Source organism: Trachemys scripta, chromosome 10 (genome assembly GCF_013100865.1).
Source record: "Trachemys scripta elegans isolate TJP31775 chromosome 10, CAS_Tse_1.0, whole genome shotgun sequence".
Lineage (NCBI taxonomy): Eukaryota > Metazoa > Chordata > Testudines > Emydidae > Trachemys > Trachemys scripta.
The window spans coordinates 34,533,321-34,556,946 of record NC_048307.1 but is presented as its reverse complement, the minus strand read 5'-3'; the positions used below and the strand labels follow the sequence as shown (position 1 = coordinate 34,556,946).

General features: G+C 48.6%; 1 protein-coding gene across 1 annotated transcript in view; it reads right to left on the bottom strand.

The window, feature by feature from the left end:
- The window catches only part of C10H16orf71 (chromosome 10 C16orf71 homolog), a 127,142-nt gene that overhangs the window by 17,474 nt on the left and 86,042 nt on the right, over nucleotides 1–23,626 (bottom strand). Inside the window, exons 19-21 of the mRNA XM_034783708.1 lie at nucleotides 9,968–10,115; nucleotides 2,667–2,798; nucleotides 1,061–1,255 (exon numbers count right to left, since the gene is read on the bottom strand). Of these exons, the coding sequence (XP_034639599.1) occupies nucleotides 1,061–1,255; nucleotides 2,667–2,798; nucleotides 9,968–10,115 (475 nt within the window). The remainder of the gene's footprint in view (nucleotides 1–1,060; nucleotides 1,256–2,666; nucleotides 2,799–9,967; nucleotides 10,116–23,626) is intronic.

Sequence of the window (23,626 nt, the reverse complement as noted above, 5' to 3'; positions counted from 1 at the left end):
ATCTTCTGCGAGTACTCCCATGGTTTCAAGTCTACTTTCGGAGTAGGGTGCTACTCAGATGTACTATGTTAAGGAGTACTGTTTTCTACTTCATAACAATTTCGGTGCAATTAGTGCCAGTTAATAAAATAAAATAATCATACTATTTTGCTCATATATAGCACTTTTCAGGCATACATTTGAAAGCACTTTACAAAGGAGGTCAGTGTCATTATCTCCATTGTACCAATGGGGAAACTGAGGCACAAAACAGTGCAGTAATATGCCCATGGTCACATAGGAGGCCAGTGGCAGAGCTAGAGTAGAACTCAGATCTCCTGATTCCCCTGTTCTGTTCCCCATCCACAGAACCATCCTGCCTCCTAAATATGAGGGCTGGGCAAACTGGTTCGAATTACATATATGAGCTAGCCTGAACCTTAGCACATCCTTGAACTGATTCAAAACCCACTGCAGTCAAATGATGCCCATCCGGGGCAAGATCACTCACTAACATTCATAGACTCTTTAGGGAGATAAATAAACACATCTATCTACCTGACAGGGCCTGGGACAGAGTGTTAGGAGCTAGCAGGTGAGGCAGCACTCTGATCACTTATGCCTCAATCAGCTCCCCTGGAAAAGGCTGACTAGGAAGGTACAAGCTAATTTAGCTGCTCAGGCTGGAAGAGCTAATTAGTCCAGCAGCGGTGGCTATAAGAAGGACACAGGAAGGACATACTGGGGGAGGGAGGGAGTAACCAGGGCTAGCTGAGCCCAGTGCGTGCAGAGCTTTCAAGGAAGGGAGACTCCTGTTCCTCCCTGGCACTGTGGGAAAGAGCTAAAGGGAGAGAAGTGCTGTATATAATATTGCTGTATTAGTGTCAGTGATGGGAATGTAAATAAATCACTCAGCAGAGAGAGTCTGAGCGGTCATTGGGGCATTTAAGGATGGGGAGGAGCGGGCCCCATTAGAGGGCCCCTTTCACCACTTTTCCTAAATGAACCTGCTGAGTTGAGAATAGCTGGATATAATTTAGCTGGCCAAGGCCTACAAACCTTCCCCAAAAGCAGGAGTCACCTGGGTTTTGAGCTTGCTTCTGGAAGCCAGGGTGAAGGATTTGGCAAAGAAGATGGCCAGCACTCTTCATGGCTTCATTCCCAATCAGTGTCAGGATGACAACTTGTTCCATTTCAGGATCCAAGGCGTAGGTTCGGTGGCATAAAAGATCCAGAGGAACATTACATGAGTCTGGCACTGCACTGAGATTGCCTCCTGCTTAGGGAGAAGATCAAAACAACAAACCTAGTTATCCAGGGTAACAAACTTCCCCTTTCTCTTAACGTGGAGGGATTGACTCATCCTCCAGAGAATAACAGAGCATGGGTTCTAAGAGTAGCTTCCTCCCAGATACAAAAGTAGGACATAGGCAAGTGTCTGGTGACTGAGTCTCAACCTGGTCTAAAGTGAGGGGTTATCTGTAAAACATGAGCAGGTTTTGTTTCCAACAGTGAATCATTCTCCAGCCCTCAAATCATCAGAGCTAGAAAGTCTGGATTGTGTTTTTAACTGATGTCTAGATATTTATATTTGGTTAGGTCAGTGTCTTTTCTCTCCTAAAAATATCAGTGTCTATATATTTATTTTAACTATGAGCAGAAATTAGCTGGTTCACAGATCACAAGGGAGACAAAACTCAATTCAGAGCAATGATGAAGGCTGCAGTAAACCGACTTCTGGTTACTCAGTAGCTCTGCAGCGTGGAACATGTTTCCCATGCTTCAGCTAGGCATGACGAGGACGTGGATGACAGTCGGAAATCCCTTGAAAGGAACTTTGCTGCATTCCACTCCTATCACTATTCAGTTCTTAAACCCAATTGTTAAACAATTAGGACCAGTGTTGGTTTATCAGTTGCTGCTGGCACTAAGAGGCCAATTGCAGCAATTAGGGATTTCAGCCCAGATCTCAAAGCCTTTGAGTTCAATGGGAGACAGGGGCCTAACTACCTTTGAGGATCTGTCCCTTTATGTCTGCAAATTGGACTCAGAATCTCCCTTCAGAATTCTCCTGAGTGCACAATGGGTCAGTCCTGAAGCCCTTGTACTCTGGCAAAACACTTACTGAGTTCTATTGGAAGGACCAAGCAAAGATTCCAGGATCTGGCTTAAGATTTGGTTTCGCTCACCATACCCTTCACTTTCATACCAAATCTATTATCCTCTCTAGCCTAATGCTGTTTAGAAATGGAATCCCCAGGAAAAATGTCCATTTCTTTCTCTCCTTTATGCTACTTATTAAGATTTTACAGCCTACAATATGGCATAAATCCTGATTGATAACACACACCTATTTTTTATTAGGAGAGCTTTTTGACTCCCTAAAGCCAATGTATATGGCCTAATTTCTGATACCCAGTACAAGTAAGGGTAACACCTTACTCCACTAGTTGTCCCACTGGAGTCACTAACCAGCATTAGGAAAAGGTCTCAGAGTACAGTGCTAAATATGTTATTATTGACAATGAATAAAATCCTGAGGTTCTTGTTTGGGAAAATTCCCAGTAAAGACTCCAGGATCTGGCCCTATAATAGGCAAATCCTGGGGTCTGGCCCTATAATAGGTAGACCTCAGGATCTTTCTCTGTAATCAGCAGAATCTTAGATTTTCCATCACTCTGACATACCCAGTGTCTGCAACAAGCTGTCAGTATAGGGAGCCACATGAATACACAATGCAGGTTCCAGTTCAGCACTGGGAGGCAAGTTGCTTCGTACCTCCCCAAGGAGGCCTTGTTCTGCCAGTTCATTCATCAGCCCTAGGAACAGAACAATAGATTGTGTACGAAACATTGTGCACGGCTATTTACGGTGCATTCTGTCAGAGCAAGACTCAGCGGGAATGCGCGCCATCCTGCCATCTATCCTTGGGTCATATTTCCAGGCTTCTATTATGGAAATATTAATATGGGTTACGGTGAGTTCACCCAAGGAATATAAAACACATCGTCTTGCAGCCTTGCCAGCATGGTAAGCCACATTCATTTACAGCAGGATTAAGTAGCTGCTGGAAAAGGCTGGCTTGACCATTACTTTTCTTAGAAAGACTCTTAGCATTGTGGCCAACATCCTACATTTTCAATCGACACCGACCTCACATTATGAAAAGAAACCACTCCAAAGAGAAAGGATGAGTCTCTGTGTTCTGTTTCACCCCTGACTGTCATTTGCTGTCTTAAACTAACTAGGATATATCATCAGGCATGGATGGGTTCTAGGAGTAGGACCCTAGTTAGCATGCCTTGGAAAGGGGAATAGTATTGGAGAAGGAAAGGATTATTCCTTAGCCACACTGGACTTCTTTGTGGGGTCCTTGTAGCCACCTTGGCATTTCCTGATGGCCAAAGGAAAGCTTATTTGATGAAACTGTCAGCTTTTCCACAGGTGGCTCAGGAATAAGCCACCGGTCCAGGTCAACTTAGAAGCCGAGAAGAGTAGCAGGCGTTAGGTTCTGCGAAAGATGGAAGGTAGGCCCACGAGGAGGTTGACACCTCTACACAGCTACCTGGCAGCTGTGATAGACCCTGTGGAGACAAACACCACAGGAAGGACCATCTCAGAAGGCCAGACTGACAACTTCCCTCATGGTCCCTGATTGGTCCAGGCACCCTATTTAAGCCCAAGAGAAGTTTCAGGAAGTAACGTGCAACTAGGTGGATTCCCCAGCCAGCTGTAGTTTTGGACCTATCTCTTGTCTCACTCCCAGACCACAACCTTGACTCGGACCCCGGGCTTCTGCCCTTGAACGCTAAGTCCAATCCCAACCCCTGGCTTCGGTACTTGGACCCCTGGCTTTGGTATTTAGACTCTGAGATAGGTTTTTGACCTCTGGCTTTGGCATCTGACCCTCAATCCAGGCTCTTGGAGTCAGACACCAGCCCTGCCATAGGTCTGATCCTCCAAGACTCGATTGTGACAGCACGGAAGAGATGTTTGCAAAGTTGGTCTAAGGATGAAAAGGATCCATTGTGATCAAATCTGGATGTTTTTCTAAAGGATCTGCTCTAGTTCAAACAGGAATTGTTTCAGGGAAGTTCTCTGGCCTGGGTTATGCAGGAGGTCAGATGAGAAAATCAGCCTTGATAGCAGCCTTCAACTACCTGAAGGAGGATTCCAAAGAGGATGGAGCTCGGCTGTTCTCAGTGGTGGCGGATGACAGAACAAGGAGCAATGGTCTCAAGTTGCAGTGGGGGAGGTCTAGGTTGGATATTAGGAAACACTATTTCACTAGGAGGGTGGTGAAGCACGGGAATGGGTTACCTAGGGAGGTGGTAGAATCTCCTTACTTAGAGGTTTTTAAGGTCAGGCTTGGCAAAGCCCTGCCTGGGATAATTTAGTTGGGGATTGGTCCTGCTTTGAGCAGGGGGTTGGACTAGATGACCTCCTGAAGTCTCTTCCAACCCTGATATTCTATGATTCTATGATCAAAATGGTCCCTTCTGAACTTTAGAATCTATGAATTTTTGAGTGGCAATCTTTTACCTTTCCTAAGTTTTCCTTTTGCCAGTTTCTGCTTTGATATATTAAAGCACTGTAAACACTGTACATATTCTCAGTGACATTCTCAAAGAGAACTATTTGCTCAAATTCTCTTAGAAAGACCAGGAACCATATTTCTTCAATGAGTAACTTTTCTAAGGAATTTAGGCAGAAAACGATTCAATGCTGTAATTAGTCTGCCATGATTAATCAGTCATGCCTGGGCATGTTTTCAGGGAGTGTGTGTGATACTCACTGGAGAAAAGGGAAAGAACCTTCTGCATTATCAAATCATTCTGAACCTCTAAATGTCTTTCCTGTTGTAACATCTGTGATTTATGATTTTCCATTTTCAAGCATTATACTGTGCACTATAGAAAAGCAAAAAGAACAGGAGTACTTGTGGCACCTTAGAAACTAACAAATTTATTAGAGCATAAGCTTTCGTGGGCTACAGCCCACTTCTTTGGATGCATATAGAATGGAACATATATTGAGGAGATATATATACACACATGCAGAGAGCATGAACAGGTGGGAGTTGTGTTACCAACTCTGAGAGGCCAATTAAGTAAGAGAAAAAAAACTTTTGAAGTGATAATCAAGCTAGCCCAGTACAGACAGTTTGATAAGAAGTGTGAGAATACTTACAAGGGGAGATAGATTCAATGTTTGTAATGGCTCAGCCATTCCCAGTCCTTATTCAGTCCTAAGTTGATTGTATCTAGTTTGCATATCAATTCCAGCTCAGCAGTCTCTCGTTGGAGTCTGTTTTTGAAGTTTTTCTGTTGTGAAATAGCCACCCGCAGGTCTGTTATTGAATGACCAGACAGGTTAAAGTGTTCTCCCACTGGTTTTTGAGTATTATGATTCCCGATGTCAGATTTGTGTCTATTAATTCTTTTGTGTAGAGACTGTCCGGTTTGGCCAATGTATATGGCAGAGGGGCATTGCTGGCACATGATGGCATATATCACATTGGTAGATGTGCAGGGGAACGAGTCCCTGATGGTATGGCTGATGTGATTAGGTCCTATGATGATGTCACTTGAATAGATATGTGGACAGAGTTGGCATCGGGCTTTGTTACAAGGATAGGTTCCTAGGTCAGTGTTTTTGTTCAGTGATGTGTGGTTGCTGGTGAGTATTTGCTTTAGGTTGGGGGGTTGTCTGTAAGCGAGGACAGGTCTGTCTCCCAAGATCTGTGAGAGTGAGGGATCATCTTTCAGGATAGGTTGTAGATCTCTGATGATGCACTGGAAAAGTTTTAGTTGGGGGCTGAAGGTGACAGCTAGTGGTGTTCTGTTATTTTCTTTGTTGGGCCTGTATTGTAGGAGGTGACTTCTGGGTACTCGTCTGGCTCTGTCAATCTGTTTTTTCACTTCAGCAGGTGGGTATTGTAGTTTTAAGAATGCTTGATAGAGATCTTGTAGGTGATTGTCTCTGTCTGAGGGATTGGAGCAAATGCGGTTATATCTTAGAGCTTGGCTGTAGACAATGGATCGTGTGGTGTGTACTGGATGGAAGCTGGAGGCATGTAGGTAAGTGTAGCGGTCAGTAGGTTTCCGGTATAGGGTGGTATTTATGTGACCATCGCTTATTAGCACAGTAGTGTCCAGGAAATGGACCACTTGAGTGGATTGATCTAGGCTTAGGTTGATGGGGGGATGGAAATTATTGAAATCATGGTGGAATTTCTCAAGGGCTTCTTTTCCATGGGTCCAGATGATGAAGATGTCATCAATGTAGCGCAAGTAGAGTAGGGGCGTTAGGGGATGAGAGGTAAGGAAGTGTTGTTCTAAGTCAGCCATAAAAATGTTGGCATATGTGGGGCCATGCGGGTACCCATAGCAGTGCCACTGACATGAAGGTATATATTGTCCCCAAATGTGAAATAGTTGTGGGTGAGGACAAAGTCACTATGCAAAAGAATTAATGGACACAAATTTGACATCAGGAATCATAATACTCAAAAACCAGTGGGAGAACACTTTAACCTGTCTGGTCACTCAATGACAGACTTGCGGGTGGCTATTTTACAGCAGAAAAACTTCAAAAATAGACTCCAACGAGAGACTGCTGAGCTGGAATTGATATGCAAACTAAATACAATCAACTTAGGATTGAATAAGCACTGGGAATGGCTGAGCCATTACAAACATTGAATCTCCCCTTGTAAGTATTCTCACACTTCTTATCAAACTGTCTGTACTGGGCTAGCTTGATTATCACTTCAAAAGTTTTTTTTCTCTTACTTAATTGGCCTCTCAGAGTTGGTAAGACAACTCCCACCTGTTCATGCTCTCTGTATGTGTGTATATATATCTCCTCAATATATGTTCCATTCTATATGCATCCAAAGAAGTGGGCTGTAGCCCACGAAAGCTTGTGCTCTAATACATTTGTTAGTCTCTAAGGTGCCACAAGTACTCCTGTTCTTTTTGCGGATACAGACTAACACGGCTGCTACTCTGAAACCTGTCATAGAAAAGCAAGGCACTAATGATAGGAAGAAGAATAATTCTCAAACTGGGATAGTTAGTGAGAGGACACTGTAAAGCACCCAAACCCCAAAGAATACAAGTACAGGGTCCAATCCTGCAGCTAAAAGGGAGTTCTGCCCAAGTGTGGGCTGGATGACTAGAGGATCACTATAGAGGACTAAAGAAGCAGTGAAGAATGGATGATGTGACTGAAACACAGGACTGAGTCGGGAGAACTGGATTCTATTTCCAGATTTATTATATGATTGTGCCCAAGACAGTTAGCTGCTCTCTGTCTCAGTTTCCCCATTTGTTAAATAGGGATAGTAAAGCTTTCCCTGAGGTTTAATTTGTGTTTGTAAAATACTTTGAGATCCTTGGGTAGATAATGCTAGAGAAGGGCACAGAGGGAAGTTATTATTTGCCACGTGGAAACTCAATTAACTGGCTTCCAGGGTCGCTGCCTGAAAAGAAATTGAAATGCTAATAAAGATAGAGACAAGTAAAGAACTTGCTGTGCACTGGACAAAGAGCCAGTCCTGATAGCCTGACCACTCAAAAACAAAGTGCCAGCTCCTCAGCTAGTGTAAATCAGCATAGCCGCAATGAAGGCAATGGAGCTATACTGATTGACATCAGCTGAGGATCTGGCCCAAAGCATATGCCTACCACTGCATACGTACACAAAGAAATACCTATGTGCTAAGAGACAGTTTTTTTTTAAAATAGGCACCTAGAGTTAGGCTATGTCTGCACTTAAACCACAATAGTGGCACAGCTGCACTGCTTCAGTGTAGACACTCACTACAGTGACGGGAGGGGTTCTCTGTAGTCAATCTTCCCCAACAGGCAGTAGCTAGAAGAATTTGGCCAAGGATTCTCTCCCGCTCTTTGGCCATGGGGCATACATCCCTTCTGTCTTTCTAGCTACTTATATGGCCCCCTCACTATTCTATTCTATTCTATTCTATTCTATGTAAGTTCTTATACCACGCTCATCACCATACTACCTGAGCACCTTCAGCCATGCATTAAGCAAGATGACTAACATCTATCATGTCTGTTCCCTCAGCCTCTCCCCAGGGGGAGAAGCCTGTGCTGAGTCAGGAGAACTGGGTTTGGATTTTTTTACAGCAGATACATATTGCTCTGTGGTTATATTGGAGAAGGCAAAGGCAAAGAAATGCACTTGGAGCAGAAGGTCTGCGATGGTCCTTAGTTCGGGGGTGAGTTCATTCCACAGTCTGGGACTGGCCCCCGAGAACGCTGTCAGCAGAGTAACTGATACCCTCCCAAGGATTTAAAACTAGAACAACAATAACAATCTCCCTCTTTCTTCTCAGCCTATAGAAGGAGCATCGGCATTGGTTTTTGCAGGTGGCCATGTGTCTGACGAGTGGGGACATGCACCTGTGCGAAGACCTTGCTGAAGGAAAGCCAACTCAAGTTTTGCATTTTGTTTTGAATATGCTGAGGTTCCTCAGCCTCTCCCTTTGCAGGAACAAGAGCTGTTGTCCAGGCCTAGATCGAGTGCAAGTTCTAGCTCCTATTCTCCCAATTTGTCAAAAGTTTAATTGTTCCATAGCTAAATAGATGTGGAACAACATGGTCACAGGGGGAGGAGTCTCTCTCATGGAGCTAAGGCCAATCCCTTGGAGGCCTTTAAATTCCAGGATAGAGACTGTGAACTGGACTCTGTGTGCCACTGCAGAGAACCAGACCAGTATGTTCACCTGTGCTCAATCTGTGTTGCTAAACAGAAGGGCTGCTGCATTTGCAGCAGTTGGAGCTTTTTAGGACATTTGGCTTCATGAATTCACAGCTGCTTCATATGAAGACAGAGAACCTAGAGTACCGAGCACGAAAGCAATGACTCAAATGAATTTAGGGGGCAAAGTGGACAAATAGCTGAACATGAGCTTGCAGTGTGACACAGCGGCAAAAATGGCCAATGTCATCCTTGGACGTATAGACAGTTGAGTAGGAGTACGGAAGTTATTTTCCCTCTGTATGTGGCATTGGTGAGGCCAATAGAGGAATATAGCATACAGTATTTTAGAAAGGAGGTTGGAAAATTGAAGTGGGTGCAGAGAAGAGCCACAGAACTGAGTCAAGGGTTGCAAAAGAAACCTTGCAGTGAAAGACTTAAGAAGCTCAATCTGTTTAGCTTATCAAAAAGAAAATTGAGAGGTGACTTGGTTACACTGTATCAATACCTTCAAGGGAAGAAAATACCACCTACTAATGGGCTCTGAAACTTAGTGCAGAAGACCGTAACAAGAGCCAATGGCTGGAAGTTAAAGCCAGACAAATTCAAATTAGAAACAAAGTACACATTTTTAACAGTGAGGTAATTAACCACTAGAACAAACATCCAAGGGAAATGGTGGATTCTCCAGCTCTTGCAGTCTTCAGCTAAAGACTGGCTGCCTTCCTGGAAGAGATGCTTTAATCAAACACCAGTTATGAGGCGTTAAACTGGGTGAAATCTTCTGCCCTGTGTTATACAGACTAGATGATTTAATAGTCTCTCCTGTCCTTAAAATATGAATTCCTAGGTATAAAATAAGTTGAAATAAACAAGCCTGGGTGTCACAAATAGATGGATCACAAGGGCAGAGTCTGAATCTGATAGGAGGAGGGACTGTCTTCTGGCACAGTCGCAGATGGATACTTTTGGCCACCATGATTACCTGGGCAATGAGGAGTGTAAAGATTGAAGGCTAAAGACCAAATTACTGCATAGCTTGATTACCTGCTATACAGAATGTGGATCTAATGGAGGTGGCTGATTCATATACGAGCCTGGTGATGCATGCTACTTAGTGAAAGCTAAGGTCAGGCCCGGATATTTTGAAAGGGTTTGACTGCAACATGGTGCTGTTAAATGACTCTTTCTGGTCTGAGTGGTGCATGCCCAAATACCAACACTCTTCACTGAGGGACCTGGGAAAGACTGGCATTACCTTTCACGAATGCAGGAACATGATGGCCAACATTCTCCTTTCTCAGCAGTAAAATCAGACAGTGCAAGCGTGGTTCAGCAGGAAGTTCTTCTCTTGAGGATCTCCTATCAGGGGGACTTGAAGTCTTGTTAGGGCAAAATACAGCCATCTGCAAATACATAGGCAAGCACTTGCAAACCTAGGAACCTAAAGCTAGACTCCTAAGTCCATATTTAGGTACCTATTTAAAAGTGATTTGATTTGCAGGGAAGCTGAGCATCCACAGAACCCATGAAGTCAAGGGGAGCTGCTGGTGCTCATCACCTCTGCAAATCAGGCCATTTGTATTTCAGTGCCGCCATGTGGATTTAGGAGCGTTACTTCACAAGCATTTTGGACATAGTGTCATTTTTTTATTTGGTAAAATGTTATGAAGAAGGAAGATGGTTCTTCTTCAGATCTGAAGAAAATCAGGTGGTAAACAAGCTCCTTGTGCAGAGTTTTCTAGGTGAACCAGGAAGTGCCCCACTCTGCAGTCTCAGCACCCTCACCCTGTGCAACACATGATTTACAAAGGGCTGTCTCCTTATGCAAGGAAAAGTCTCACTCATTTCACTGGCTGTTGTGCTGATGTGAGGAGTGCAGACCTAGGCTCATTCTTGTCTATCTCGGTTTGATTGGAAGCCCTGTTTTAATGATTATCTCGGTTTCCTTGGAACAAGTCCTCACTCTGCATTTGTTAGCAACAAGTCAGAGACCGTTTATTAAGGGCAATTGCAAGGGAAGACTGCGGTCGGACAGGGGGTCCCCTGACCTTAGGCAGATCTTCCCCCTACAAGCAATATAAGATAAGTATTTATACTTTGCCGTTACATACATCAACAGCTAATGGTTATCCTTTGTTTATACAAATTCCCTCCAGATGCTACCTTATCTCAAGGTTTCTGCTTAAGTCAGCATTCCATCCTTATCAACTAAAAGCAAGGCGAGAACAGCATCTCTTACAACTCTTGTGTTGTTAGGGTTAGGGTTTCCTTTTGCTCAATCCTTAAATGGTCTAAAGACATCTACTCCCAGATCCTCCTTTTTCTCTTACTTTTCTGCTTCCAAAGAGATTTGACAATGCCAAATGCATACTCATTCAACTGTGTTGTTCATGTCCATTTCAATCGGGTGTGTGTGCGCGTGCATGCACGGCAGTTGGAAAACTTTTCCCCTAGCAGCATCCATTGGGTTGCCCTGGGCGCCCCCTGGAATCACGCCTTTATGACACTCAATATAGAGCCCTGCCCACCCGCCACCCTCTCAGTTCCGTCTTGCCGGCTACTCTGACAGATGGGTAGAAGGATGGATATTGGAATGGACATGAACAACACATTTCAGTTTTTGGAAAGTGTAGGGGACAATTTCCTGGTGCAAGTGCTGAAGGAACCAACTAGGGGCAGAGCTCTTCTTGACCTGCTGCTCACAAACAGGGAAGAATTAGTAGGGGAAGCAAAAGTGGATGGGAACCTGGGAGGCAGTGACCATGAGATGGTCGAGTTCAGGATCCTGACACAAGGAAGAAAGGAGAGCAGCAGAATATGGACCCTGGACTTCAGAAAAGCAGACTTTGACTCCCTCAGGGAACTGATGGACAGGATCCCTTGGGAGAATAACATGAGGGGGAAAGGACTCCAGGAGAGCTGGCTGTATTTTAAAGAATCCTTATTGAGGTTGCAGGAACAAACCATCCCGATGTGTAGAAAGAATAGTAAATATGGCAGGCGACCAACTTGGCTTAACAGTGAAATCCTTGCTGATCTTAAACACAAAAAAGGAAGTTTACAAGAAGTGGAAGAGTGGACAAATGACCAGGGAGAAGTACAAAAATATTGCTCAGGCATGCAGGAGTGAAACCAGGAAGGCCAAATCACACTTGGAGTTGCAGCTAACAAGAGATGTTCAGAGTAACAAGAAGGGTTTCTTCAGGTACATTAGCAACAAGAAGAAAGTCAAGGAAAGTGTGGGCCCCTTACTGAATGAGGGAGGCAACCTAGTGACAGAGGATGTGGAAAAAGCTCATGTACTCAATGCTTTTTTTGCCTCTGTCTTCACGAACAAGGTCAGGTCCCAGACTACTGCACTGGGCAACACAGCATGGGGAGGAGGTGACCAGCCCTCTGTCGAGAAAGAAGTGGTTCAGGCCTATTTAGAAAAGCTGGATGAGCACAAGTCGTTGGGGCTGGATGCGCTGCATCCGAGGGTGCTAAAGGAGATGGCAGATGTGATTGCAGAGCCATTGGCTATTATCTTTGAAAACTCATGGCAATCGGGGGAGGTCCTGGATGACTGGAAAAAAGCTAATGTAGTGCCCATCTTTAAAAAAGGGAAGAAGGAGGATCTGGGGAACTCTAGTCCAGTCAGCCTCACCTCAATCCCTGGAAAAATCATGGAGCAGATTCTCAAGGAATCAATTCTGAAGCACTTAGAGCAAAGGAAAGTGATCAGGAACAGTCAGCATGGATTCACCAAGGGCAAGTCATGCCTGACTAACCTAATTGCCTTCTATGACGAGATAACTGGCTCTGTGGATGTGGGGAAAGCAATGGATATGTTATTCCTTGACTTTAGCAAAGCCTTTGATACGGTCTCCTACAGTATTCTTGCCGTCAAGTTAAAGAAGTATGGGCTGGATGAATGGACTATAAGGTGGATAGAAAGCTGGCTAGATCGTCGGGCTCAACGGGTAGTGATCAATGGCTCCATGTCTAGTCATGTCTGGTATCAAGCAGAGTGCCCCAAGGGTCGGTCCTGGGGCCGGTTTTGTTTAATATCTTCATTAATGATCTGGAGGATGGCGTGGACTGCACCCTCAGCAAATTTGCAGATGACACTAAACTGGGAGGAGTGGTAGATACGCCGGAGGGTAGGGATAGGATACAGAGGGACCTAGACAAATTAGAGGATTGTCCCAAAAGAAACCTGATGAGGTTCAACAAGGACAAGTGCAGAGTCCTGCACTGCTACAGACTAGGGACTGAATGGCTAGGCAGCAGTTCTGCAGAAAAGGACCTAGGGGTTACAGTGGACAAGAAACTGGATATGAGTCAACAGTGTGCCCTTGTTGCCAAGAAGGCTAATGGCATTTTGGGCTGTATAAGTAGGGGCATTGCCAGCAGATCAAGGGACGTGATCATTCCCCTCTATTTGACATTGGTGAGGCCTCATCTGGAGTACTGTGTCCAGTTTTGGGCCCCACACTACAAGAAGGATGTGGAAAAATTGGAAAGAGTCCAGCGGAGGGCAACAAAAATGATTAGGGGCCTGGAGCACATGACTTATGAGGAGAGGCTGAGGGAACTGGGATTGTTTAGTCTGCAGAAGAGAAGAATGAGGGGGGATGTGGATAGCTGCTTTCAACTACCTGAAAGGGGATTCCAAAGAGGATGGATCTAGACTCTTCTCAGTGGTAGCAGATGACAGAACAAGAGTAATGGTCTCAAGTTGCAGTGGGAGAGGTTTAGGTTGGATATTAGGAAAAACTTTTTCACCAGGAGGGTGGTGAAGCACTGGAATGGGTTACCTAGGGAGGTGGCGGAATCTCCTTACTTAGAGGTTTTTAAGGTCAGGCTTGACACAGCCCTGTCTCGGATGATTTAGTTGGGGATTGGTTCTGCTTTGAGCAGAGGGTTGTACTAGATGACCTCCTGAGGTCCCTTCCAACCCTGGTATTCTATGATCTTGAAGAACAACAGTTACGAGAAGGTGAGTAACCATTTTTTCTTCTTCGAGTGCTTGTTCATGTCCATTCCAAACAGGTGACTCACAAGCCCAAGTTCAGACGGTGGGGTCGGAGTCGTCCACTGATTGGAGCACTTCTCTACCAAAGGCTGCATCGTCTCTGGCCTGCTAGGTAATTGCATAGTGTGTGGTGGAAGTGTGTATCTATGGAGGATCACGTCGCTGCTCTGCAGATTTCCTGGGTGGGAACCTGCACCAGGAATGCTGTTGAAGAGGCCTGAGCCCTGGTGGGGTGGGTAGTGATCGGGAGAGCAGGCACACCTGCCAGCTTGTAGCACTCACGGATGCAGGACATGATCCATGATGAAATCTTTTGAGAAGAGTCAGGAAGATCCTTCATTCTGTTCACCACTGCCTCAAATAACTGGACGGACTTTCGGAATGGCTTCGTTCTCTTGATGTAGAAGGCTAGCGCTCTGCGGACATCCAATGAGTGAAGCCTTTGCTCCCTGCCACTCAAGTGCAGCTTAGGATAGAATACTGGGAGGAATATGTCCTGGTTGATGTGAAACTATGACACAACCTTCGGGAGGAAAGCCTGGTGAGACCCGAGCTGAATACAGTGTAAGGAGATTCTGATGTTAAGGCTTTCAGCTCAGACATCCTCCTGGATGAGGTTATCACTATCAGAAACGCCACCTTGTATGAGAGATAGAGCAGGGAACACATTGCCAAAGGTTCAAAGGGCGGACCCATGAGTCTGGAAAGGACTGGATTGAGATCCCAAGTGGGGATAGGCTGTCGGACATGTGGGAATAGCCTGTCGAGATCTTTAAGGAAGCGGCTGACCATAGAGTTAGCAAAGACGGAGCAGCCCTCTGCACCTGGGTGGAAGAAGATGGTGGCCAAGTGGACCCTTATTGATGACATGGACAGCCCCTGCTGCTTGAGATGGAGAAGATAGTCCAGTATAAGTGGTACAGAGGTGAGCGTCGGGGACGAATGGTGCTGCGCAGACCAGACTGAAAATCTCTTCCACTTGGCAAGGTAAGTGTCCCTCGTGGAAGGTTTCCTACTGCCAAGAAGGACTTGTCTAACCGGATCCAAGCAGGAGAGCTCCCTCGGGTTCAGCCATGGAGTTTCCATGCTATAAGGTGTAGTGACTTGAGGTTTGGGTGTTGGAGATGGCCATGATCCTGTATTAGTAGGTCTGGGAAGAGCGGCAAGATGACTGGAGCTTCCACAGACATTTCCAGGAATACTGTGTACCAGTGCTGGTGGGGCCAGGCTGGAGCTATCAATATGATTGAGGCTTGCTCCCTCCGTACCTTGAGGAGCAGCTTCTGGATGAGAGGGATAGGTGGAAACACATATAGGAGATGGCCTCTCCATGGGAGGAGGAATGCGTCCACGATGGAGCCCGGGCTGTGATTCAGGAAGGAGCAAAACTGCTGGTACTTCCTGTTGTGTTGCATGGCAAACAGATCTATCTGGGGAAAACCCCATTGATGGAAGATTGAGTTTGCAACATCCCGGTGAAGGGACCACTTATGGCCGTGGAATGATCTGCTGAGATAGTCCACCAACTCATTCTGTACTCCAGGGAGGTATGATGCTTGCAGATGTATCGAACGCTCTACATAGAAGTCCCACAGCATGAGAGCTTCCTGGCACGGGGGAGAGGAGCGCCCACCCCCCTGTTTGTTGATATAAAACATTGTCATGGTGTTGTCTGTCATAACCAATACACATCTCCCTGCTAAGTGAGCTCGGAAAGTCTGGCATGCAGGGCAGACTGCTCTCAACTCTCTGACATTGATGTGGAGAGTGAGTTCCGCCTGAGACCAGAGGCCCCGTGTCCTGAGGTCTCCCAAATGTGCTCCCCAGCCAGAGGCTGACACATCCGTCACTAGTGAGAGAGATGGCTGAGGGCCGGGGAAGGAGACCCCTGCACACACTACCTGTGGATCGAGACACCGCAGGAAGAAGTTGAGTACCGGGTGAGGCAGGGTTTACAATCTTATCCAAGCTGTCCCGGACTGGCCGATACACTAAAGCCACGACTGTAGAGGTCGAAGTCTGAGTCTGGCATGCTGTACTATGTAGATACATGTGTCCCAGGAGTTTCAGGCAATTCCTTGCTGTAGTGGTGGGGAACTGCCTGAGACTTCGTATGATGTCACTGAGGGACCGAAACCTTGCTTCCGGCAGGTATGCCCTGGCTTGTGTCGAGTCCAGTACGGCCCCTATAAACTCTATCCTCTGAACAGGGGACAGAGTTGATTTCCCCTCATTCAGAAGAAGGCCCAGTTCGTTGAACATCATTCTTATGAAGTCATCCTGTGCCTCCACTTGAGACCTGGAGCAGCCCTTGATCAGCCAGTCATCGAGGTACGGGAACACCTGTACCTGTCGCTTGCGCAGGAACGTGGCCACGACTGTCATGCACTTGGTGAACACTCAAGGTGCCACTGACAGGCCAAATGGGAGGACTGTGAACTGACAGTGGTTGTTTTTCATCACAAACCTGAGGTATTTTCTGTGGGGGCAGAGTTACTGCTATGTGAAATTATGTGTCCTTCAAGTCGAGGGTGGCATATCAGTCTCCTTGATCTAATGAAGAGATGATGGAGGCCAAAGAGACCATGCGGAAGAAACGGTTACTCACCTTCTCATAACGGTTATTCTTCGAGATGTGTTGTTCATGTCCATTCCAAGCAGGTGTGTGCGCGCCGCGTGCACGCCAGCCGGAAGATTTTACCATAGCAGCGTCCGTAGGGTTGGCTCCGGCGCCCCCTGGAGTGGCGCCTTCATGGCGCTGTATATAGGAGCCAGCCGATCCCCCACCCCCTCAGTTCCTTCTTGCCGATACTCCGACAGAGGGGTAGGAGGGTGGGTATTGGAATGGACATGAACAACACATCTCGAAGAACAACCGTTACGAGAAGGTGAATAACCGTTTCTTCTTCTTCGAATGATTGTTCATGTCCATTCCAAGCAGGTGACTCACAAGCCCAAGTCTAGGTGGTGGGGTTGGAGGTCACTGCAGACTGGAGGACTGTGCGGCCAAATGCAGCATCCTCTCTGGCTTGGTGCGTAATGGCGTAGTGAGCCGTAAAGGTGTGGATTGAGGACCAGGTGGCCGCTCTACAAATTTCCTGTGTTGGGATGTGGGCCAGGAACACAGCTGAAGAGGCCTGCGCTCTTGTGGAGTGTGCCGTGATAGGCGGGCTGGTACATTGGCCCGAGTGTAGCACTCCTGGATGCAGGTTCTGATCCAAGCCGAGATCCTCTGTGATGTAACTGGGAGCCCCTTCCTACTGTCAGCCACAGCGACGAAAAGTTGGGTCGATTTCCTGAAGGGTCTCGTCCTTTCTATATAGAACGTGAAAACCCTGCGAACATCCAGAGAATGCAGCCTGCACTCCTTAGCCGAAGAGTGCGGTTTGGGATAAAACACAGGGAGAAAAATGTCTTGACCCATGTGAAATGGGGAAACCACCTTAGGTAGGAACGCAGGGTGCGGCCTGAGTTGGACCTTGTCCTTGTGGAAGACAGTGTACGGAGGCTCGGATGTCAGAGCTCTGAGTTCCGATACTCTCTGTGTTGATGTGATAGTCACCAAGAACACAACCTTATATGAGAGGTATAACAGCGAGCATGAAGCCAGCGGCTCGAATGGGGGCCCCGTGAGGACAGACAGGACCAAATTGAGGTCCCAAGTAGGGACAGGTTGATGGATATGCAGGAACAATCTGTCGAGGCCGTTGAGGAATCATCCAACAAGTGGGTTTGCAAACACTGAGGTCCCCCCCTCTCCAGGGTGGAATGCGGAGACTGCAGCAAGGTGTACTCGAATCGATGAGAGAGTTAGTCCCAGGTGTCTCAGATGTAGCAAATAGTCCAAGATGAGAGGGATCGGGGCGAGCAAGGGGCCCTGACCGCATTATGTAACTCAGAGGGAGAAGCGCTTCCACTTGGCCAAATACGTAGACCTTGTCGAGGGCTTCCTGTTGCCCAACAGGACCCATCTGACCTGATGGGAGCATCGTAACTCCAGTGGGTTTAGCCATGGAGCATCCAAGCTGTAAGGTGGAGCGACTCCAAGTTTTGGTGAAGGAGGCGACCGTGATCGTGCGTGATCAAGTCCGGTAGTAGGGGCAACCTGATTGGAACCCTCGTAGACATGTGTAGGAGAGATGTGTACCAATGCTGGCGCGGCCACGCAGGAGCTATGAGGATGAGTCGAGCGTGATCTCTGCGGGCCTTGAGGATCACCTTGTGAATCAAGGGAATCGGGGGGAAGGCGTAAAGAAGCCCGTCTGCCCAAGAGAGGAGAAAAGCGTCTGATAGGGATCCCTGACTGCGTCCCATGAGGGAGCAGAATTGAAGACACTTCCTGTTCTCGTTGGAAGCAAACAAGTCCACCTGGGGATGACCCCAGAGACGGAAAATTGAGAGAACTACATCCCAGCGGATAAACCACTTGTGACCCTGGAAAGAGCGGCTGAGAGTGTCCGCGAGTGCGTTGTGCGTGCCGGGGAGGTAGGATGCTATCAGGTGAATTACGTTCTGTACGCAAAAGTCCCATAATGCCTGGGCCTCCTGACAAAGGGGAGAAGAACGAGCACCACCCTGTCTGTTGATATAAAACATCGTTGGAGTATTGTCTGTGAGGACAGAAACGCACCTGCCCGCGAGCTGGGACTTGAATGCCATGCATGCGAGGCGTACCGCTCGTAATTCCCTGACATTGATGTGCAGTGAAAGATCCTCCCTCAACCAAAGACCTTGGGTCCGGAGGTGGCCCAGATGTGCACCCCATCCCTGATCCGACGCGTCCGTTACCAGGGTCAGAGAGGGCTCTGGTTCGAGGAAAGGGACCCCCGCGCAGACCACCTGTGGGTCGAGCCACCAATGGAGGGAGTCTAACACCGGACGAGGTAACGTCACCACTAAGTCTAGGGAGTCCCTGACTGGCCGATAAACCCCTGCCAACCAAGATTGGAGAGGGCGCAGTCTGAGCCTGGCGTGTCTCACGACATAGGTACATGCTGCCATGTGCCCTAATAATTTGAGGCAGCTTCTTACTGTGGTGGTAGGGTAACTTTGGAGGCCGAGAATGATGTTGGACAAAGTTCGGAACCTGGCCTCTGGGAGATATGCTCTGGCTTGTGTCGAGTCCAGAAGTGCTCCTATGAACTCGATTCTTTGTGTGGAGAAAGAGTGGACTTGGCCTCGTTGATTAAGAGGCTGAGGGAGCTGAAGGTATGCCTGATGAAAACCACCTGAGCCTCCACGAGTGCCTTGGTCCTGCCCTTGATGAGCCAATCGTCCAGGTAAGGGAATACCTGGATCCCTTGCCTGCGGAGGAAGGCTGCCACGACTGCCATGCACTTTGTGAAGACCCTTGGGGCTGCTGATAGGCCGAAGGGTAGAACCGTGAACTGTAGATGAATGTTGCCGGCGAGAAACCTGAGGTAACGCCTGTGGCGAGGGATTATTGCGATATGGAAGTATGCATCCTGTAAGTCGAGGGCGGCATACCAGTCTCCTGGATCCAGGGAGGGAATGATGGAGGAGAGGGAGACCATGCGGAACTTGAGCTTCTTGACAAACTTGTTGAGGCGTCGCAAGTCCAGAATAGGTCTGAGGCCCCTTTTCACTTTCGGTATTAGGAAATATCGAGAATAGAAGCCCTTGCCCCGTAGTTCTCGAGGCACCTCCTCCACTGCCCCTGCTGTAAGGAGGGACTGAACTTCTTGAAGGAGAAGTTGCTCGTGAGAGGGGTCCCTGAAGAGGGATGGGGAGGGGAGCTAGTGGGGCGGGAGGGAGGAAAACTGGATAGAATATCCCTCCTCTACCGTGCGAAGCACCCAAGCGTCTGACGTGATCCGGGCCCACGCACAATAGAAGAGGGACAGACGTGATGAAAAGGTAAGGATGGGAGGATCCAGAGATCTGACCAGTAGGCCGTCCTCGACCGAACCCTCAAAATGGTGGTCTAGGTCCCTGAGGAGGCCTTGGTTGGGTAGAAGACTGGCCGAAGGGTTGCTGTTGTTGCTTCCTCCTGCCAGTCCTCGGCCTTCTGCGCAAGGCATCACCCCGATTTTGAGGTTAGTACTGACATGGGGCCTACGGTAGCCTAAACTGCCTACGCTGAGTAACCGGGGTGTGTAGGCCTAAAGAACGGAGGGTGGTCCGCGAGTCCTTTAGGCTATGCAGCCATTTGTCTGTCTTTTCTGAGAAAAGCGTGGGCCCTTCAAAGGGTAAGTCCTGGATAGTCTGTTGGACTTCGTGAGGAAGGCCAGAAACTTGAAGCCAGGCTCCGCGTCTCATGACCAGACCAGTAGCCAACGTGCGCGAGGCCGAATCGGCTGCGTCCAAGGCTGCCTGGAGGGAAGCTTGAGTAATCAATCTGCCCTCCTCAACAAGGGCCGAGAACTCGGTTCGTGAGTCCTGCGGGAGGAGATCCGTAAACCTAGACAAAGCCGAGCATGTGTTGTGTCCATACCGGCTCACTATGGCCTGCTGATTGGCAATACGCAACTGTCGGCCCCCTGTTGAATAGACCTTGTGTCCGAAGAGGTCCAACTTTTTCGCCTCTCTATTTTTAGGTGTGGATTCCTGAAAACCTTGTCGCTCCCTCTGGTTGGCCACATCCACCACTAGGGAGTCCGGTGGGGGGTGCGTGTAAAGATATTCATAGCCCTTGGTTGGGACAAAATACCGCCTCTCAGTCTTTTTGGCTGTAGGGGCCAATGAGGCTGGAGTTTGCCACAAGGTGCGGGTTGTGTCCGCCATGGTTTTTATGAGGGGTAGGGCTACCCTAGACGGGGTCAGGATATCAATTACGGGATCGGTGTCCACCTCGATCTGTTCCGTCTGTATCGAGAGGCTCTGGGCCGCTCGAGTAAGGAGCTGTTGGAGGAGTCTATTATCCTCTAAAGCCGGAGCAGCAGAAGTTCCCGCTACTGCCTCATCCGGAGATGAAGAGGAAGATGTCCCATGTAGCTGCCCTTCATCTACCACATCTCCCTCTGTAAGGGCCTGCGGCACACGGTACTCAGGCTGCATGGCCGGTGCGGGCTCAAGATGCGGCACAGCGGCCGGTACCAGGATTGCCACCGAACGCCAAGGAGTGCTGGGCAATGCCTGTGCTGAAGGGAGCAAAGTCCCTGTCGGTGCCGTTGTTTGAGCTGGGGGTGCTGTAATGCCTTGTGGAACACTCCTGTCAGACGGCGGTGCCGGTGGCATTAGCTGCGGTGCTGCAGACACTGAGGAGACGGAAGTGGTTCGTGAGCGGGGCCCGTACGCCTGACCCACCGACTGATGGTAGGCCCATGGTGTCCAGAACGGCCACTGTGGAGGTGGTTGCCACTCCTGCTGCTGATGCCACTGTGGCGGGTACGGTTGGGCACTCCTACGTGAGGACGATCTGCTCCTCGATCTGTTAGAACGGTAGTAGTCCGCCTCTGAGTCAGAAGTCTCTGGATATGAGGACAGCGGAGGAGCGGTACCCACTGTCGCCGGCGGGGGTGCTTGCGCCGGTGCCACTAATGTGGTGCTGCGTGGAGAGTGCGGTGAGCGCATCGCCGGTTTACCCTTAGAGTGATACTGGGGCCCGGTGGCAGCCGGAGGTTCTCTGCACCGGTGCGGCGAGGCCAGCACCGAAAGGCTCAAGAGGTCTGATGCGGCCTTGAATGCCTCCGGCGTCGATGGGAGGCGGACCTCCTCCATCATGTCCGGGGATCTATGCCGTTCCGGACTCGACCTTGCCCTCTCCGGGGCGGGAGTCAACGGGATGGCTGGATGGGTCTGCGGCACGGGTTGTCCCGTAACACTCGTGGACTGCGCCCGACCTTTAGAGTCCCGGTGGGGACATTGTTCGGTTCGCGGCCTGTTCTTTTCAGCCGGCACCGGTGCTGGAGAGCGGTGTCTTGTCGAAGTCAATTTCTTATGCGCCGACTCTCTCCGGTGCCGGGGTCTTGGCCTCACGACCTATCTCCGGTGCCGGGGCACTGCGCACCGAGGATGAAGTGCTGGGTGCCGGCTCTGAAGGTCCGGGATCCGATTGCGGCCTCAAAGCCACCTCCATTAGGAGGACTTTAAGTCTCTGCTCTCTATCCTTGAGAGCCCTGGGGCGAAAAGCCCTGCAGATAGGACATCTGTCCCTTTGATGGGCCTCTCCGAGGCACCGTAAGCACGAAGAGTGCGGGTCACTTTTCGGCATAAACTTCCCGCAGTCCTGACAGAGTTTGGACCCTGGGGACGTGGGCATGCCCCAGCGGGGCGGCGAAAAGTTGGGGAAAACCCCCCCAACTGAAACTTAACTATCTAACACTAACAACTAACAACTAACTAATAAACTATTTACAAGAAATATAGAACACTGCCACGATTGCTAAAGAGCAAGAGAAGTTCCAGCTAGCCGTCACCGGCGGTAAGAAGGAACTGAGGGGGTGGGGGGCCGACTGGCCCCTATATACAGCGCCAGGGGGCGCCGGAGCCGACCCTACAGATGCTGCTATGGTAAAATCTTCCGGCTGGTGTACATGCGGAGCGCACACACCTGCTTGGAATGGACATGAACAATCACTCGAAGAAGAACTTGAGCTTCTTCACAAACTTGTTGAGTTCTCGCAGGTCTAGGATGGGTCTGAGCCCATCTTTGGCTTTTGGTATTAGGAAATACCAGGAATAAAAACCCTTGCCCTTTTGCTCTTAAGGAATCTTTTCCATTGCCCATAGCAAAAGGAGTGAGTGCACCTCCTGTATAAGGAGTTGCTCATGAGAAGGGTCCCTGTAGAAGGGAGCTGGAGCTCTCTGCCATGTTGGTCCAGAGAGGGTGAGGGTTCGGACTCAACTGAACCCCAGAGGGGGCAGGGGTCAATGAGACCCTGGGAGGCAGAGGGGCTGAGGTGACGTGGCCTGGTTCAGGTCTCCCTGCCGAAGGCTCCTTGGGCTTGGAAGGGGGAGAGCGACTCCTCTCTGGCCTTTTCTTTTTCTGGGGCACCAGGGACTGAGACCGGTGCCTCACAGAAGATTGTCTATGGGTGGAGCTGTGTCAGTGCCGTAACTTCTTGTGGTACTTTCTTGGTACTGGCTCACGCATCGTCGGTGCCGGAGCACTGCACACCAATGAGGAGGTGCTGGGCGTGGGTTCTGCCAGCCCCGGGTCGCATTGTGGCTGCCTCCATGAGAAGGATCTTGAGTCTTTGCTCCTGGTCTTTTAAGGTCCTAGAGGAAAACCCTTTGCAAATTCTGCTCCTCTTCTTCTGGTGGATCTCCCCGAGACACCACAGACAGGAAGAGTGCGGGTCGCTCTTAGGCATAAATTTTCCACGGCCCTCGCAGAGTTTGAACCCTGGGGACCAGGGCATATCCTGGTGCCGGGGGAGCGTTGGTTGGGGGGAGGAACCCCAAAAGGAAACTTATGACCTAACTACTAATACTAAACTAACACTAGTAACTACTGAGAACTAACTATAAACACTAAGAGTGGACACTGCCCAAACGTGCTTGCAAAGCAAGAGCAACAGGTTGTTCCAGCTAGCCATCACTGGTGGCAAGAAGGAACTGAGGGGGTGGTGGGTTGGCAAGGCTCTATATTGAGTGCCTCCAGGGGGTGCCCAGGCCGACCCGACGGATGCTGCTAAGGGAAAAGTTTTCTGGCTGCCGTGCATGCACGCACGCACACACTTGATTGGAATGGACATGAACAAGCACCAGAAGAAGAACTATGAAGTGATGCAGTCACATATGGCAAATGAGGAGTATCTTCCGATGACACATTAATTGATTAAAAATAATCTTACAGTGATTTTTACAGTTAGGGACCGATCCAGCTCCCATTGAAATCAATGGCAAAATTCATATTTAACTTTCACAATGGCACAATCTGGCTATTAGTATTCTCTGCTGCCAGGAAGAATGGGGCTTTAATGGGATTTTCCA